The sequence below is a fragment of the Phlebotomus papatasi genome, chromosome 2, assembly GCF_024763615.1.
Source record: "Phlebotomus papatasi isolate M1 chromosome 2, Ppap_2.1, whole genome shotgun sequence".
Lineage (NCBI taxonomy): Eukaryota > Metazoa > Arthropoda > Insecta > Diptera > Psychodidae > Phlebotomus > Phlebotomus papatasi.
In genome coordinates, this window is record NC_077223.1 from 66,033,431 (window position 1) to 66,052,569 (window position 19,139).

Here is a 19,139-nt window from a genome sequence, read left to right on the forward strand (position 1 = left end):
TAAAGTTGCCCTTTTTCATGTTAATTTTACCCTTAAAAAGGTGTAAAATTAACATTAAAAAATATTGATATATTTTTACACCTAAAAAGTGTTTAAGTTATGAGGAAATAAAGTTAATCGCACCCCTGTTTTTTCTCAGTGTATAGAGTAGGGTCTTAATAGGCCCTGACTCCTGACACGAGTTCTTAAAGTGTCAATAGGTATTCCTTCCACCCTATATACTCCTTTCCAAAAATTTCATTCTTTTTTTAAGTTCTGATTTATTTTGATTTTCAATTGGCCAAATTTTAATTTTTACTGACCAAAATCGTTTTTTACTGGACATATTTGAATTGTTTACTATCCGTTTTAACAAAAATATAGTCCATTTCAGCCCAAATAAAAATATGAACAAGAAGAATACATAAACCAATAATGGTGAAGCTAAGTATAATTGAATCCATTTTTTATTCCCTCGATTTATTAGCTCTATAATTTCAACAAAAAAAAAATCAGAACCAATTCAAAACATAAACCTATGCAAGATGGTTGAAATTGCCAGTTGACGAAGAAAAATTGTGATATTTAGCAAAATAAAACTATATGGTTCTCTCGCCATAACACAGAATTTTGCTACATACTAAAACGAAATGCATCTACAGGGCATATAAATAAATCCTCTTGGCTATAAATAAATAAAAAAAAATACATAGTTATAAAGAATACTGTATGAAAAATGGGTTCGCTAGAGTGAATTACAAGAACACAACTTGTAATATTGCCAGTTTGCATATTAAAAATTTATATATTCTCATGAAAAGTTGATGAATTTTCCAGCAACTTTAACGATTTTATTACTTTGTGGAAGTAAATTTCCAACATTTTTTACCATAATCTCCCTCCACTCCCATCCAATATGTTCCTCTTATTTTGCTCCCACTGACTTCTTTTTTTTTATTATTTTTGTACTCCCGCCCCCACATCCATCTCTTATTATCCCCACATACATACACCACAAACCTACATAGTACTGAAGTTAACAATTAAACAAGTGGAGTTTTTAATAACTTGCACGTTATGAAAAACTTTGCAGTGAAGAAAATTCTCTCCCTTTTGGATAGTTCGAAAGAAAAATGTTTTTTAAGTATTAACTACATCATGAGTTATTAATCGATGGCCAAGTTGTTGTTCCCATTTAATGAAATTCAATTATTAAAGCTCTTCGTCATTTCGAACACATGTACATATATGGTCTTTTAATGAGGAACTTTTAATAATCATACAGACAAGTAGAATATCTTTTAATAAATAGTTATGTGACACCGCCTATTCAAGAACATGACGGAAAAATATCAAGATTCTTCTTTTTTTTTTATAAGACTTCTACGTAATATACCTAGAGAGAAATATTTCTTATAAATCCTCCATGAATTCCTCATACCCCAAATCAAGTAAGACTTGGTACTTTACAATGGGGAATATTTTAAACATTAAAATGTTAATAATTGAAGAAATTATCCTCACCTCCATAATACTTTTGCACAATATATAAACTCCCAAGAATATATGAAAGGGTGCCCCATGGAAAAACGTGCCACCCATTCTGCACATTTTCCACTTCTCCGCGACATTTTCTTGCCCCCCTCCCCTACCCTAGGCAGCCAAGGATTAATTATTGACGAAATCGATAAACTTTCCAACAGAAAGTAAATTTTTGAGCAAAAAAGGCGTGGGTATTTGTCTCTTGGTGAAATTTTAACGAATTCTAATTTCTTTTCACCGAAAACAAAACCAACAATTTCATTGTTACAACAAGGATGGAATCCAAAACACCTGATTATGCCTCTTCTTTACCCTGACTAATAATTAAAATTTAGGTACCTTCAATGGACAATGATATTCCTTTCACTTCTATACCTTTAGAAATAAAAACATTGTTGTGTGACATGTGAAGAGATAATCAGTTATAATGTTGTATTTGAATTTGACAACTGAGATAAAAAGACCAGTTCACTTTATACTATGACATTTTACACTTGCCAAAATTTCGAAAATTCGACTTCAGTTGGTTTAATTTTAAATCTGACAGATGTCAGAGAATGAAAATTTACACAATTTGCCTGTTTTGCCCATCGCACAATAACTTTTGTTTTCTAAACATATTTTTGACATTTCTATGAGAGTGAGTGAGATGTAAAGCTAGTCATCTCGTACACTCTCATAGAAATTTTGAAAACATGTTTACAAAACAAAAATTATTGTGCGCTAGGCATTTTATTCCTTTATTTTGCATTAAATATTTAATATTTGATTTTCGGATTTACTATGTAAAATGAACTATTTAGACAAGGCTATTAGAATAGTTTCGAAAAGAAATGATTTAAATATGGCAAATTTTCGAGCACGAGTAGAACTTCGTAAACTTCAGATTTTGCTCTGACTTTTGCCTTTTTTGACAGCTGTCAAACATATTTTAACATGTATTTTGAAGTAGTTTAGCTGAGATTCTTTACAATCTCAGCTTTTGTAGTCACAGGTGAAATCCTACCTCGTGAGATCGGGCCCAAATTTTGGATGTACACGTTTTGACACTCATAGATCACGAAAATCATGTGCGCCAAAAATCGATTTTCGTGGACGTCCCGTCCCGTCCCGTCCGTTACATTTCGACTTCTGGAGTGAGAACGGAAAGAGATATCGACAAGCGGTTTTCGGCAAAGGTTAAAAGTCATTGGACCGCTAGAAGTTGATGATGTCAAATCCACCCCCCCCTTCCGCCATTTTGGAACACCCCCAAATTTTGTTTTTTCGATAACTCAGCCCATATGGCATCGATCGATCTCAAATTTTAGTATATTATAGCTGGGCCTAAGAGCTTTCGATCGATACCAAACTTCACCCCCTCCAACCCCCCTGAACAAAGATAGAGGAGGTCAAAAATTGAATTTTTGAATGGTCATATCTCCGGTTCTAATTATCGTAATGCAAAAAATTTGGTGTTTTGGAAAGCTCTCGAAGAGCACTACAACCCTTGTGACACCCCAATTTTATCCGATTTAATCGAGGGTCCGATTAATCGAAAAATCGATTTCGAATATTTCGAAAACTAGACTATGCTTTTTCTTTAAATTTTAATATGTTGTAGCTGGGGTCGAAGCCTTTCCAACGGTGGGTCGCACTCCTTCCTTGATGTTCCCTGACCCAAGCATAATCAAAAATGTCTTGACCGGACTGCATTTTCTGTATTTATAAAGGGATTTCGATGAAATTTTAGCCTATATTGTATCTGAGAGTACGATCTTTCTGATAATGGGTCCCATCCGTCTCTACCCCAACCCACTGTACCCCGACCCTTACTATACCCATATGGACCGGACTCTGTCACTTATGTTTATTAACCGATTTCAATGAACTTTTTTTTCTTTTGTTGGTCTTCCCCACTCAGACAATTTAAAACAGAAAATGACCAGTGATAAGCCCAGATAAGCTTATGGTAGCTGAGATTCTCTACAGGTGACCTCGAAATGCGTGCAACTCGGGGTGCTTGCAACTCGGAATGCGTGAAAATTCGATTGTGAGTTGAATTTTGGGGGTAAAGAATTGCGTCGAGCCAATTTCATCCATTTCGACTGCTGAGAACAGTTTACTCGACGCGATTCTTTACCCCCAAAATTCAACTCACAATCAAATTTTCACGCATTCTGAGTTGCAAACACCCCGAGTTGCACGCATTTCGAGGTCACCTGTAAAGAATCTCAGCTACCATAAGCTTATCTGGGCTTATCACTGGTTTTCGAATTTACGGCCCGAATTAAAAAGTAGTCCGATCTTAAAAGAGCCGAAGTAGCGAGAGTCTATTGTATTACATATGAAACTGACAGCTGTCACAACGACTTTGGAATTCCGTTATATTTGAAATCCACAGCTGTCATGGCAAAAAGCCTTTAAAAACCTATTTCCTGCGTATTTCACACGTGGTAAACAAGAGAACTATTTCACATTGGTTTATGTCGCAACGGTCCTAAGGAGTTTAAATTTCCATTTAATTATAGCAGTTGTCAGACAATCAAATAGTGACAGTCATCACCGATATTTGGATAATTGAAGGTAACAATGACAGATAAAATGACATATGTATGTAGGTAAAATTTTGTGAATTTGCCGAACATTTTAACACCTAACATACGAATAATGAGGATTAGTGAAACCATATGACAACTATCAAAGATCATCATATTCAAGATTTCCCATCAAAATGTCCTTTATTTGTTAATTTCACCTCAATCATTAAAAACTTATTTTAAAATTCCGTTATCTTTAAATCAGCTTGAACAACCCAGCGAGCAAGTTAGCTAAAATTCCGCAAAAAATTCAATAAAATCAGCTAAAAGTCAGCATATTTTTGCAGAGTCGATCGGCAAAAATATGCTGACCGGTCAGCAGTTCTCGTACAAAAAGTGCTAATCTTCGTTTTAAGGTTAGCAAAATTCAGCTAAAAATACATATGTTTTTAGCTGAATTGAAATCAGTTAGCATTTGGTACGTTTGCTTAAATATTTCAAACGTAATTGCCGTCAAAGGAAAGATTCTGTCATATATCGTGATATTTGATAACAGACCACAAATTATTTGCATCTAGCGAGTAATTAAACTTCCATACAGATGTCAAAAATGACATTTACAGTTGCTTAGCTGGCAAAATTTTTTAAATACAACGAAATCTTAAATCAAGGAGTCAGAATGGTTACCCAAAGGGATTACTTTCAGTCTGGCCAGCAAAAATCGTAACTCTTCATACAACCCCAACAAAAAAAAGTTGATTCTGAGTCAACATAACCAACATGGGTTTTCCACTATATCCCTCCCCTACTCCTTTAACAAAGAGTATTTCTCACTCACTTTTTTCCCCAGTTTAACCCTTCTATCCGAGGTCCATCAGACAAAAACATCCCCCTCATGTCTCTTGGACACTTCTCAGCACCCATTCTCGAGCTTTTTCCCACTTTGTCACGCCGATCATTGCCACAAATGCGTGGCAGTGGAAAGAAAGTGTCTGGTGTGACGACAAAACATACTATATATGGTTAACTTTTAAAAGGGGGCGCGGATGGGTTGGAAAAATTGCCATCGTGGTGCTTTTTCCAATTCCATATACTCTCCAAGTCTGTGCCCACTACACCGTCCTGGGCCGCAGGAAAAAGCCACATGAGGAATTTTCTCTTTTTGGCATAGAGGAGAAAACGTGACGTATGGAAGGTTTATTTATTATAAATGAATATATTTTCTAATATCACATACATATATTTTCATTTGCAGAAATGGCAAGTGGAGACGAACAAAAAGTACATTTACAAATACATTTAGAGTCGCGCCACTTTTCCCTCTCATTTCCACCAATAAAGTACAATATTATATATAGAGAGAGAAATTCATCGTCTTTTTTTTCCCTATAAACACAGGTTTTTCCTCTGCCCTTTTTCTCATATGCCCGCGAGAGTGTCTCTTTGCCAAGTTGGTGGAGGATTCAGAATAAAAAAAAACACACGACAAACATATAACCATGAATAATAAATTAGATTTATATTTTTATGACGAATATTTATCAAATGAGGGTGGTTGAGAATGGAAAAAAACACGCCGTTACACACTGTATTTATGAACATTTTATAATGGCAGTACTAGTACTTAAAATGCATAAATTCACTGGAAATATTACATTAGAAAGGAGAATAACACAAAACACCAGGCGCCTCCATTTGCCAAGTAACATTTCAGAGCAGAAACTAGTTGAACCCAAGACCAAAAAACAGAAATAACAAAAAAAAACTGCGGACTTTCTGACTTTTGGTACAACAAAACTTTTGCGTCGTCTTTCGCAGAAAAAAAATGTCAGAGAAATCGATTAAAAGAAGGTTTTGGAGCAAAGAAAAATTCCACCGAGAAAAGTACAGTAAAATAGTTTGTAGGAATTGTATCAAAAACATCCCGGAATTCAAAAAAAAAGAAATAGGAATAATATTGCACAGAAATTCACAAACCATTCTAAATGATACTTTGACTCTCCAACCCGATGCGGTGCTCAATAAAAGTCTTTTGCAGTAAAAACGAATATCTCAATGACCAACTATTTCTCATGATATGCCATTTCATTGCATGAATATTCCTCTTACCTTCCCTCCCCCCCCCCCCCCCCCCCCACCCAAAAAAAAACTGTCCTACATTTGAAAAGATACACCATATTTTCCCCAATTCTCAGATAGGGCAGTGCCAAAAAAAAGACAGAACGAATAAAAAAAATACACTTTCCAATAACCATATTCAAATATTGCACTAACCTTTCGTTTAATGGGGTACTGGAGTGGTTATTTTTTTGTGGGATGTGGAGCATTTCACACAGCAGCAATATCACATAATTCAAGAAAATCCATTTTAACATACAACTCTTACTGGTTAGCTCAATACGTACCTGAAAAGAGAGAAATAAAAGATATTTATTGACCAACTATATATGATCACTTTTCTATCAAATATTCATAAATGTTTTTTCTTTATTCAGGGAAGGATATGGCCAATGCGGATATTGATGAAATATACTAATGGAATTAGGATTTATCATTGATTTTACTTTATTTTTATTTCTAACAGGAAAACGATAAAAATATTATTATTTAAGAAGTATTTGTATTAAAAAAACTTATTAAAAATATTTCAAGCATTTTTTATATTTTACTATTCACGCCTTACAATACCCTCCCAAAATTTTTAATTCGACTTTACAAAATCAACAATTTCTGAGTAAAAATTGCAAAATCAACAATTTCTCGCTATATCATACAAGTGTCCATGAGGTCCGGGCTAAAGATAACTTTTCCGTAACCCAAAAAGATTTCGCAGAATTCAAGAAGAGTTATGAAATTCTCAAGAAGGTTAAAAACTACAAGACTATTCACAAAAACCAAAAATATTACTCCAAATTAAAAAAAAACGTTTGTAAATTTTGAGAAATCTAAAAAAAAAAAACTGCACCAATATTTCCAATAAATAATCGAAAATCTAAGTCTTTCCTTAAATCTAAAAAACAAGACAGACGTAATAGAGAAATGATGCAGCTGTTGTCAGCTTTTAAAGTTCCTATTATCATCATAAAGTTAGAAAAATTATTGAAATATTTAATGGAAATATTTAATCTTGTCTACCCTCAAGGTTTCCAGAAGCAACTAAAGAACTTTAAAACCCAAAATTCCGAATCCAAAATCCTGCACAGCGAAATTTCGGAAAGTCAAAATCCCGACTGGGTGTAAACAGAAGTAGATTTTGATTCTCCAATAGTGTCTTGGATAAAAGGTAAATGGAACTCTATTTGCACAAAAAGTCGTTGAAGTTCGAAGAATTCAAATGCAATTTCGAATTTTCATACTAAATTTTCGAACAAGGTTGGGAAAATTTATCAAATATCACACTAAAAAGCCGGCAAAAGAGTTACACAGTGATTATCGAATGATTAAATAATGGAACAAGAACATTAAGCATCGCTGTTCTGTTTTTTTCCTCACAATAATGTGAAGACCGTCACATTTTGACACTTGAGCACTTAGAAATTCGAGCAGGATGTATATCAACCACCTTGCGGAACTATCAAAAAGTAAGAAATTCTTTTTTTGGATCTTCAAATAGATTTTCGAAATTTTAAAGATCTACTTGTGGATGGTAAGACAAGATCGAAATCCAGAAATAGAACACAATAATGAAAGGTCGCAATACCGAAAGGGTCAAAATATAGAACGAAGTAACGAAAGATCAAAGGAGATTAATTTCATTCTCAATAATCCACCTGCAATAACTTGGACTTCCAGATAAGAAATCTCTAATTTACCGTAGATTCGGGTGACCTTGTACACTTGCTTTTCGTAAGCTTTTTTTTAATTCTAGTACTAAAGGATGGTCTGAAGATCCTCTTTAAATGCTAAAATTAAATACAGGCTTACGAAAGGGAGAAGTGCAAAGTCACCCCCTGAAGACAAAGTCATTCGCATCTACAATAACTGTTTTTTAAAATCATTACATAAAGAGAGGGACTCAATGGGTCAAGTGGTAGAGCACTCGCTCTATGATGCAAGTGTCCCGTCTTTGAATCCCTTTAGGTCACCAGGATTTTTTCTGGCGTTAAGGTGTTCGAATTGCATCCAGTGAGCTTCACTGCACTTAATTCTACGGGGAATGGGACTGACAACCCCATCCCTGTATAAGAAAAAATAATAATGGATGTCCCGAACTTCCCTTACGGGAAGGCCTAAGTTCCTCTATGGAACATTGTGCTACCAAAAAAAAATTACACAATCAGCATTCAGTAATCGAAATTCTTCGGGATTACGACATATTCGAGATTTTGGATCTTTGAAACTTCGAATCAATTGGGATTGTGGTTCATTCCCGATCTTGGAATTTGGATCATTCTGGATCTTAACCCAAACGGGTTCTTGACAGAGACCCCTAAGTTTTGTATTATGATTAAATTTTGTATTGTGATTAAGTTACGTTTACGATTCTAAAAATTTTCTGACCGGTCCCGGTCAAAATCCCGAAAGCCAAAATCCCGAATGGGCCAAAATCCCGAAAGCCAAAATTCCGAATTCTTAAAAGTGTCATAGCTATTCGCTCGAGTGCGCCCGTGCTTGCTGGAGGCAAAGGGAAATCTTCTGTATCTTGGGAAATTATTCTAAACATTTTCCTCCATATAATTTCACCCCCTCGAAAATTTTGAACGTTCGGGATCTTGGCTTTCGGGATTTTCGCTTTCGGGATTTTGGTTTTTTCGGGATTTTGGCTTTTTCGGGATTTTGGCTTTCGGGATTTTGGCGTTCGGGATTTTGGCTGCCAACGATCCTAAAATATGACTAAAATTTATATAAGCCCCCGTAAAACTAAATGAGCTAAATAATCTGGAGTCAAGAAACACGGTATAGACCTTTTTTAAAAACTTCTCTATTTCCTCCTCTTACGACATTTCGGAGATTGGTTGTCTCCTTCCTCAGGTCTACAATGTTTATGGACAAAAATAGGATATATAGGATTTTATCCTCTTTTCTTTTCAAATTTTCTAAATTTTATAAAGGACTTACATGGATAGGTATGGGGAAGTTCTTATCAGGTTTTTGAGGAATTACTTGGACAATTACATACATTTGGACTTCATAAATCACTTTCTGGGACGATGTCATACCATACCTACCCATGTGAGTCCTTTATAAAATTTAGAAAATTTGAAAAGAAAGGAGGAAAAAAATCCTATATATCCCATTTTTGTCCATAAACATTGTAGATCTGACGAATCCACAAAAGACCGAGAATACAATCATCTAGGTAATCCTAACCCTTAACTCTTTCCGGACCGCAGCATATGCTGCAAGCCAGTTTCACCATTTTTTAATCAAAAATATCTAAGCTCAGGAATTAATTGAGGTCCTACAAAAAATATCTTACATTTGGACATCCTTATAGTTTGTAATCATCCACAAGAATAAGAATTATTTTTATCAGTTTTGAATAATAAAAAAACAATGTTTTTCACAGAACATTCATATGCTACTTTGGGTACTCAGAGTCCCAAAAGAGACGAAAGAGTTAACGAGATTATCAAAATCGAATAATCAAATAAATCTCGTCTTCAATTTCGAATTCAAAGCCCTTAGGCAAATATTTCAAGACCCTGGACAATAGAAATCATCCCTTATAAAACGTATAAATTCAATCAATTAAATCATAATACAAACCCCCTGTTGCAAATTAAACACATAACTGACCCTGAAAACATTCAGAAAATCCATTGCCATGGGCGAAAAATCAGAAGAAGAACTTGATCAAAAGGTGAATTGTTTTCCCTTTGGTGTCGTTTGTGGCTCACCTTCTGGGTCAGGGATAATTCGGTCGAGTTTGAGGTGGATGGAAGAGTGTTGAATTGGAAAATGATGAAGTGTGTGTTGCACAAAAGATGAGATACTATGAGATGTGAAGTTGGGTGTGATGAAGAGGTGTTGTGGGATTAGTGTTGTTAGGAGGAGTAGGGGATGTTGTGGGGTAGGTTGAACTCCTCTTCAAAAGCACAGTTGAAAAGAAAGATGGTGTATATGAATGTCGTAAACATGAGGGAGATTCTCATTCATGTGTAACCCCTTTGCTTTTTTCCCATTTTAGTCGCCTATTTCCTATCTCATTCACACCAAACTCCCTCATCCCTAAGATTCACAAAACCTTTTGCTGCCCTTTTCTCCATATAAATATATATATATATATATATATACAATACATATGCATAAATTGCCGGAAAAACCTCTGAGTTCATCTTTTGCTTCCATTCACAGACACTTTGATACACTGAGAAAAAATTGTTAATATTTTTCTCATACCTGTATCGCCTATATCATTTATGCGAATTTATGGAAGTAACACCTCAGAAGATTACCGTCTTTACTTTTACTTCGAATTGAAAAGGAGCCCACTGTTATGTTTTCAGTAAAAAAAAATACATATTCAAAAATGAATATTGATTTCTTAGAATACTTCTCCTCCCTAGGGTGCAACGCTCTCTAGCGGACGGGTTAAACATTAAGCCAAACTTCAAACTCAATACGAATTAGTCATTTCTACTATTTCAGACCTTGTAACACAAATACATATCAATATTGACATAACATTTAATTCTTGTAGAATTATTGTTTGTAGAATTATTTTCTTATAAAAGTTTATAATTTTGACTTTCTTATTTTTCTCAGTGTCTATAGATAACACAAATACCAACGTGGTGATAGAAAGAAAAGAGCTTTTGATGCAAACACAGAAAACACCCAATGTTAAACATCACACACACCGAGTTGAGCCACTTGGAGTGGTGATGAGATGAAAAAGAACGATGAGAGGAAAAGTCTCTAAAGTGGGTGGCGAATGAGGTGGTGGATGAATGAAACGGAATCGCAGTACTACAGGAGTCGGTAGCTCGGAAAATTGCCACTGGGTGAAAGTGGTTGAGAATTCACTTGCCACTCTTTTGCCTGTCTCACTTCTTTTATATGCATGCTCATGCTACACCCTCCCTAAACTTAACCTCCAAACCCCCAACAAAACCAACTCGGAATTTCGATGAGAAATTGGGAAATTTCAAGAAACACGTGCTACTCTAATGATAATACCTTGAACTTGCAAATGTCTCTCAGAGATATACAAAAGATAAGTTCCGTTATGAGTTATTACAATTTCAGATAAAACCTCAAGTAGAAGCTAAGGATATCAGCAATCTCAACATCTCAAGTTAGACTTACGGTATAGTAACTACTTTCTGCACTTTATGTAAAATGAGGAATTATGTATAAGTTATCGCTGACACAATAAACTGTCAATGATAACATTTTCTCCCGCATGAGGGCACTGTTTTCTCCCGCGAGAGGCGCTGTGAATTATTCTGAATTTTTAGTTCTCAACTTTTTAATCGATAAACTCGATCAAATCCAATTATTATTCACGATTTTTTTTCCAAAAGTTTTATTGTTTCAACAGGGAGTTCACTACTTTCTTAAAAATGGGGGCAGTTTCTCGCAGCTAAACTCAGGTCTCATTAGCTAAACGAATATGAACCATACTCAAACTAACTATGTTCTGTTACTTTGACTTAAGTTGTCTATCTTAAAATATATATGACGATACCTAATAATTATTTTTCGTCTTAAAATTCTTTATTTATGAAAAAATGCATGCGTGAAACTACCCCACTCTCCCCTGCTTGACAATAAACAACCTTTTTTAACTATATGACCAGCAATTATTAAATAATCGATTGATATTATTATTCATGAAACGTAATCCTTTTTAATCGAAATATCCGAAAGGGATTTACTGGCAAAAAGTGGTTAATGAACTTTATTAAAAAATCATAATGATTTACCCGTGAATTAACCTTTATATAAGAACATAAGGACCAACGCATTTTAAGGAAAAACAAATGAAGATTAAACTAGATAAACTTGTGTCCTTTTCCGTAAATTATAAATTTGAAATATAAATGCATTTTGAAAAACAAAACAAAAATAGTATGAGGTATCTTCATTCAAAGTGTACAGAAACTCTTTCGAGGTTAAATAATAGAAAATGTAATGCTATATATGAACAATATATACATAACACATTAAATAATTCCGTAATATTGGAACGTCAAACAACCACATTAAGGCAATTTGACAATAAATTAATCAAATTACTAACATTAGACACAACCAACGAAGATACACCAAAAGAGCATTACACAAAATGACAATGCACACATTAAACCACCCACTTTGTCACCCATTTAGGCACAACCAATACTAATTTCGCAACTTTTGCCAAATGGGGTAAGAAAAGACAGGATTGGATTTAGTCATAGATATAATGAAAAGTAAATATCAAAATATTATTTACAAGCTAAAAATTTAAAACTAATAAATAGCACTTTTAAAACAAAAATAGTAAAACAGAATAAATTTTTAATTAATTGCTACAAGAACAATTAAAAATGAATGCAAAATTATGAGGAAAGTTATTTATACTTAAGGCATTACGAGTATTAATTGAAAATAAAATTAATATAACCGACGGTAAGTAATTACCTTGAAACGGTTATAGACCTTGGAACTAAACATCAGGTTTTAGAACTAAACTTGAACACTAGTACTGAAACATAGGTTTCAACAAGGTTTTAAAATTAATCTAGTAGTAATTAGTAAAATTTAAGAATTTTGGTTTAAAATGTAAAACCGGACTCTGATACTAAACGTAAATTTTTAAACGGTGAAAATCTATTTAAAAAAATAGATTTTTTTTCTAAATTACTTTAATAATAACGTAATTATATTCAATAAAATTCCGAACAAGTAAATTGTAATATATATAGGTACTAAAAGAACAAGTAGAACCAGTAGAATAATTGAAATTAAGGTAACCGAATTTGAAGAAAGCTTTTAAATTTGTTTTTTTTTTTTTTAGAAGAAAGGGTTTATTTTAAAAAAATTTTAGGATTTTAATGATTGTAATAAAAAGTGTCAACGTAATGGCATAGCAACTGGTCGGAAATAATGTAGGAATACTAAAGGTTTTCAAATAAAGTTTTGGAAAAATAATTACGTATGTAATATATTCTAAAGCGCCTGTAATAAAGGACCGGATTTTTTGTTATTTGTGCCCCGACGACCTTAAAATTGAGTCCTAAAAGTATTAACATAATAATCTTCCCTAAGGTGACTACATTTTAAGATTGACATGTTTGATCGTTAGTTTCCGTTTAGATTGTGATAGGGTAAAGATACCGGTATTGATACATTCTGATTTTGAGTAACCAACCCAAAACTTAGTTTTGGCTCGAAAAATACCTTAAGATCTCATCTGGCTCAAAAAATATCTTAAGACCTCATCTAAAACAAATCAGAGTATTTTTTCATTAGCGGTTTTGTCTGAGTTTTGATTGTGAAATTTAATCTTCTATTTAAGATTTGACGCCTACTAATTACGCGGGGCCTTGCAAACTTATCAACGACTTTCGAAAACGTAACGTCTTTAATATAAATCAAGAAGGGTCCGACTCATTTTAATAATATCATCGGATACAATTCGTTTTAGAAATTTCATATTTGAAGTATAAGGAGCATAAGTAACAAAAGAAGGGCAATACGTGAACAAACTTATGCAACTTTATTTTAAGTAGTATAGTAAATGTAGACCCATGACTCTATACGATTTAACATTCGATTTTGACAAAATTTAGGTTAAAAACCAGAATGACATGGAATTACAAATGAGTGCAAAGCTACTTTACTGTTCAAATATGGGGAATGAGTCTATTATTTACATCATCCCTTGCTTTTTAGCTTAAGACACCCTCAGTAGAGCTTTGCAAGTTGGTCAAGCCCGTTAAAATGCACATCTGCAAAAGTATCCTGGAGATACATAGAATTACGATATATAAATTGTCTCTTTCTCACATATCTAAAGCTCTACCAGTTGAGAATTGAATAGTACATGTTGGTTCCAACTCAGCCCATTGAGAGACGAATGGTTTCGGTTTAGACGCTAGAATATAAATTATCCTGATGGACTTTAGAATGAGAAATTGCGTATGAAATATATATTGTACTATGGTATATGTATAAATAGAATAAGGGACGCAGAGAATAGTTTGTATTTGTCTGGATTGTGTGTCTCACCATCCACGGGGTTTAGCACAAAGGGGGTTAGGGGACATAAGGGTGGAATATATATCCAACGTGGAGGAGAGACTATGGTAGAATTTCTATCCATTGGCAGTCCAGGAGAGAGAGACATTCAGCGTATATTGAGGGTGGGATAAGGGTGAATGACGACACAGAGATGTGGGAATTGAAGTTGCATTGTTCACTTGGCGGCGGATATGATGGATGCATTTGTCTGGGCAATAACAAAAGGGCCAGCAATTATGGTCAATAATTTGATTACGGGGCGTCTCCTACTCGCAACTTGCAAAGTAATAATATTAAGATGCACTAATTTGGTCTCTTGGCTTGGACGTCGTGGAAAGTGCATTGGAATCTTCAATACTTTCGACATTCACTTTGGATCACATACCCATTCCATCTACCTCTATACTTTATGCTCTTACTGCATTCAATTTACCAATTCTACGTTATCCCTTAGTCATTTCATTCAAGATTGTCTGATTGAGAGTCAGTCTTGGCTTCTCCTTCCGTATATGATGCGTAATTTTGGAAATTGAAAACTATGAATTGAGAGTTATATGAGATTTATGAAAAGATAGACATAATCCTGTATTTTACATCGTTCATTAGACGAAATTAAAGAAAAAGACAATACAATTAAAGGAAGAACAGCAGAAAAGAATAAAAACTTAGACGATTTAGTTCAAAATAACTGTAGTTAGAATTATACTTTCACATTTTCGAAAGAAAACTTTTTAAAATTAAAGGTATTCTTTGTCCAATTGACTGATCTGTCTTAGCTGAGATTCTTTCAATTCAATTTGTAAGAGAAAGCAATGTAAATACGTATTTACTTTGTTAATTCTTTTTAAGGAGTGTTGCTCGGAACTTTGTGGGTAGTTTATCGTTTTTTTTTTGTTTTTCTAAAATTAATCTTAACACATTTTAAAGTGAATAAAAATAAATTCTTTGGGTAATATTTCGGCCACGTTGTTTGTCATATTTCTTGCCCTTCCAGAATTATTCCAAAGTCTCTTTCACATTATCTCGTTCGTAGATGTGATATTTTTTGTTTTTTTTTGCATTGTATAGTTAATCTCTAGAGTATGCAAAAATTAAAAATTCATGGAAATCTTAGCAACAAAAGCAGTGGCCGATATTACAAGCTGGCCGAAATTTGGTACAGTTCATTAGTAAGCACTAATTATATTATTTCTAGACAATTTGGACTTATTCGACCATTTCTTTAATGGAAAAAGACTCCTATAGTACGAGAATATACACTGAAAAAAATCCGAAAAAGTTAAAATAACATTCCGAAACGAAAATGTTTATTTTACCCCGCAGTATTGATCCGAAATCAGTGTAAATATTATGCTTTTAAGGTGTAGTAGGGGTTAAAGTTACCCTTTCCATGTTAATTTTACACTTTAAAATGTGCAAAATTAACATTAAAAAATGTTGATATATTTTTACACCTAAAAAGTGTTACAGTTATGAGTAAAAAAGTTAATCGCACCCCTGTTTTTTTCTCAGTGTATGAATTCATATTGATCTCGTTCTTTGAAGTCTATATCTAATTTAAAAAAAAAAATATAACAGTGTTTACTGCTACCCCACGTTTACTATTACCTTCTAAAAGAGCAGAATTTCTGTTCAAAATACTCAAAACAAAAATGAATTAGAGTTTATGATTTTGAATTAAATAAAATTACACTCAGCTTCTTGCCTCGATTCCACGATGTATCAAACTTGATACGCTTTTCGATTATTTTGTCAACCATAAAGTTTTTACTTAAAAGGAAGTGATATTTACATAATTAATAATATAATTAGTGATTGGAATTGTCTTTAAAGGAATATTAACATTTAAAATACGATCTCCAAATTCCAAATTTGATAAAAAAGCATTTTTATGCATCGAATTCTCTGAAAATACAGAATGTAAGATTTAAGAAAAATGGTCTAAAACAAGTTTAAAGAAATCTCCTCCCCGTGCACAAGAGCAATTTCTTTCAGAAGAGTAATTAAAAAAATCTCATAAGCAACATCGCATTAAAATAAATGATTTCAGCGTGACACTACATCGTGAAAATAAATATAAATGACTAAAGCCATTGGCACATAAAAGAAACTTGATATTCCATATAAATATAAAATATTATTAAATAAGTTACTTTATAACAAGATGTAATGTAGGATATACACATTTTTTTCAGGACAGAGATGACTACATCAGTGACACTTCCTTAATTTAAAATGCAATTTTAATTGTTATTGTGAACGTTATTATTCATGAAAATGGTTATTATTGCTGAAAAAAAAACAGCACCAGCACCCGAGATGAGACATTGAAGAGAATAAGTTGGTAATGGACTTTTTTTGCAAATTATAATTTTTTATGGGCTTCTTCAGTGTCTCACCCTCGCTTCATATTAAAAGTAAAACATTTTTAAAATACAACTTTTTTTTGGACGTCATTTATTTTATCAAGATGCGTCTTCTTCAGTGTAGAAATGAGAATATTTATATATAAAAATATATATATTTAATAGCGATAATACGAGAAGAGAGACAGAGAATGAGGAGAAAATATCTATAAATGGAGGTAAAAGAATAAAAAAAAAATATATTAAACGACGGGAAAGAGTATAAAATATGAAATTCTTTTCGGGTGAATGTATTAAATTTGTTATACAATGTCACTACAATATATTCCTTTATTCTAATAAAATAATGTTGGCCGTCCGTATATAAATGTTTTATACGACGCTGTTAAACTTTAATATATTATACGATGAAATTTTATGTTCGTTTACTCGCTCCACAGCTATGCTTCCTCCATGGCTTTATAATAGTTTTTCTCCACCTTACAATGTTGCTGCGCGCCGGGAAAGGCACTTCTTTCAATTTACCACGGAAGAACGGGTGAAGAGTCATTCAGCACAATGTTGCACATCATATAACTTTCCCAAAAGGGAAGACTTTTAGCACAACATCCAAGGAAAATTCTTAATTAGGATTTAAGATTTCCATTTTAAATGTTGAAAAAAAAACCTATAAATTTATATTAGTGGCAATTTCTGCTATAATAAAATTTACTGTGACGACGCAGTTAGATACTTTGAGCTATTTCACCGTGAAAATATATTAATTTAGAACTTTTATAATATAAATTAAGTTGTTTGATAGCTTATACTGGCTAATACATTAAATTTATCTATTTGTGTTGTCTAGTGAACTGTGATGACAAATCTAACACAACTAAGCTCAAGACTGAAGCTTTGTAAAATATTATCATACGAAAATTTGAAAACTTTAAAAGGAATATCAAAAATCAAAAATAAGGAAAACTCAATATTGCATATCAAAAATAAATAAATAGGACAGCGGTGTTCTACTGGAATTTCCGTTAAAGACTAATATTGGTTACAGACCTAGGGTTTAGCTAAGCCATAAGGCTTAACCAGGGGCCTTTCGACATTTCATTTTTCCATACGTTTTTGCATAGAGGCACTGAAGGCTATTGGCAAGATTTTTCCTAACGAGAATTGACTTATCAGTCTGATATATTTAGAAATCGTGCAATAAAAGCTATCTAAAAATACATATTTCAAAATGTTCACCAAAATTATACAAGAACTACGAGCAAATTTGTTTAAGCCGCTGTGCAATATCTGTAAAATTTTTACAAGGAAAAGTGAAAAATAGCTTCACTTTTTGTTAGGCTGGATGGGTCCCTGGCTGGCTTAACTTTTTTTTTCATTAAGCAAGCTCAATGAGAAAATCTTAACTTAAGATTAGATATTTAGGACAAATAATGATCCATTAAGTTTTGAAAATAAAACAGTAATTTTACTATATGGAATCCGGCCGATAACTTGACGATAATAGAACATTTCCGTGTTTTCTCTATTATCATAAAACAGTAATGCTGCTTGTTATTTAAGATATCGAGACATTCGGGAGCTTGGTTAAACCTAATGTCGAAACCTCGTTTAAGATAACCAATATCGAAAAAGTTAATCGGTAACAATTTACATAAGTCAACATTTTTGTAAAAACGTAAAAAAAGTTAAAACATTTTGTTTTTGAAATAAGGAAGCTGCAGGAAAAAGCTTAAGCCGTTTGTGGAGAGTTGTGAATTTTCGCGAAAATTCGGAGACGCAAATTTTCATCAAAATTTGACAGAATTTTGGCATTTTCGCCTACAGCAGTGCAGGCAATCCCTTTGAAAAAAGCGGTTTTTGACAAAAATTGCTCCTAATGTGTAGAGGTCGTAAGAGTAATCATAGGAAACTGATCAATCAGTATTACAAGGAAATTTTTCAGAAAAGTCACAAAGTCGTTCGGCTTATCGAATTTTGAAAGGTATGCTTTCCCTGTTCTGATCTTGATGGATTTGCGTAACGACCCAAAGAATAAAATTGCGAATTTAAGGTTCAAGCTACCTGACTGAAGTTCCCCTAATAAATTGAGATAATCACTCAGGAAGATCGACTGAAGTACATTTCCTTTTGCGAGGAATAAAAGCATTAGGGAACTATTTCTCTGTGTTCAAACTTAAAAGATAACAATGAGGAAATATTGCTTGAAAAAGCTTTAATAACTATTTAGACAGGGATGCGACTTTAGGAAATTGCTTGAGAACACTTCGGAATCTACTCCAAACCGTAGATCTTGAAAACCGATCTTGAAGTAGTGGAGTATTGAAAAACAGGGAATGCTATTACAGAAATCTCAATCAGGTGATCCTTTTGGGAATAAGCAATTGAATCAAAATTAGTGAATGGTTGAATCAGCCACTGTGCAATCTACATTTGCTTTGTGCCTGCGTTTTCTTTTTTATTGCAACAGGTAGGGCAGGGTGGGGTAGTTTCATACATGCATCTCTTTCGAAATTAAAGATTGTCAGGACGAAAAATAATTATTTGAAAATTTTCCTATAAG

General features: G+C 33.3%; 1 protein-coding gene across 2 annotated transcripts in view; it reads right to left on the minus strand.

The window, feature by feature from the left end:
• LOC129803884 (protein bric-a-brac 1-like) overlaps positions 1 to 19,139 on the minus strand; it is a 372,561-nt gene that overhangs the window by 181,631 nt on the left and 171,791 nt on the right. The window contains exon 5 of one of the 2 annotated variants that reach the window (XM_055850754.1): positions 6,315 to 6,332. The exons of the other annotated variant lie outside the window; for it this stretch is intronic. Coding sequence (XP_055706729.1) covers positions 6,315 to 6,332 — 18 coding nt within the window. The remainder of the gene's footprint in view (positions 1 to 6,314; positions 6,333 to 19,139) is intronic. 2 annotated transcript variants of the gene reach the window in all.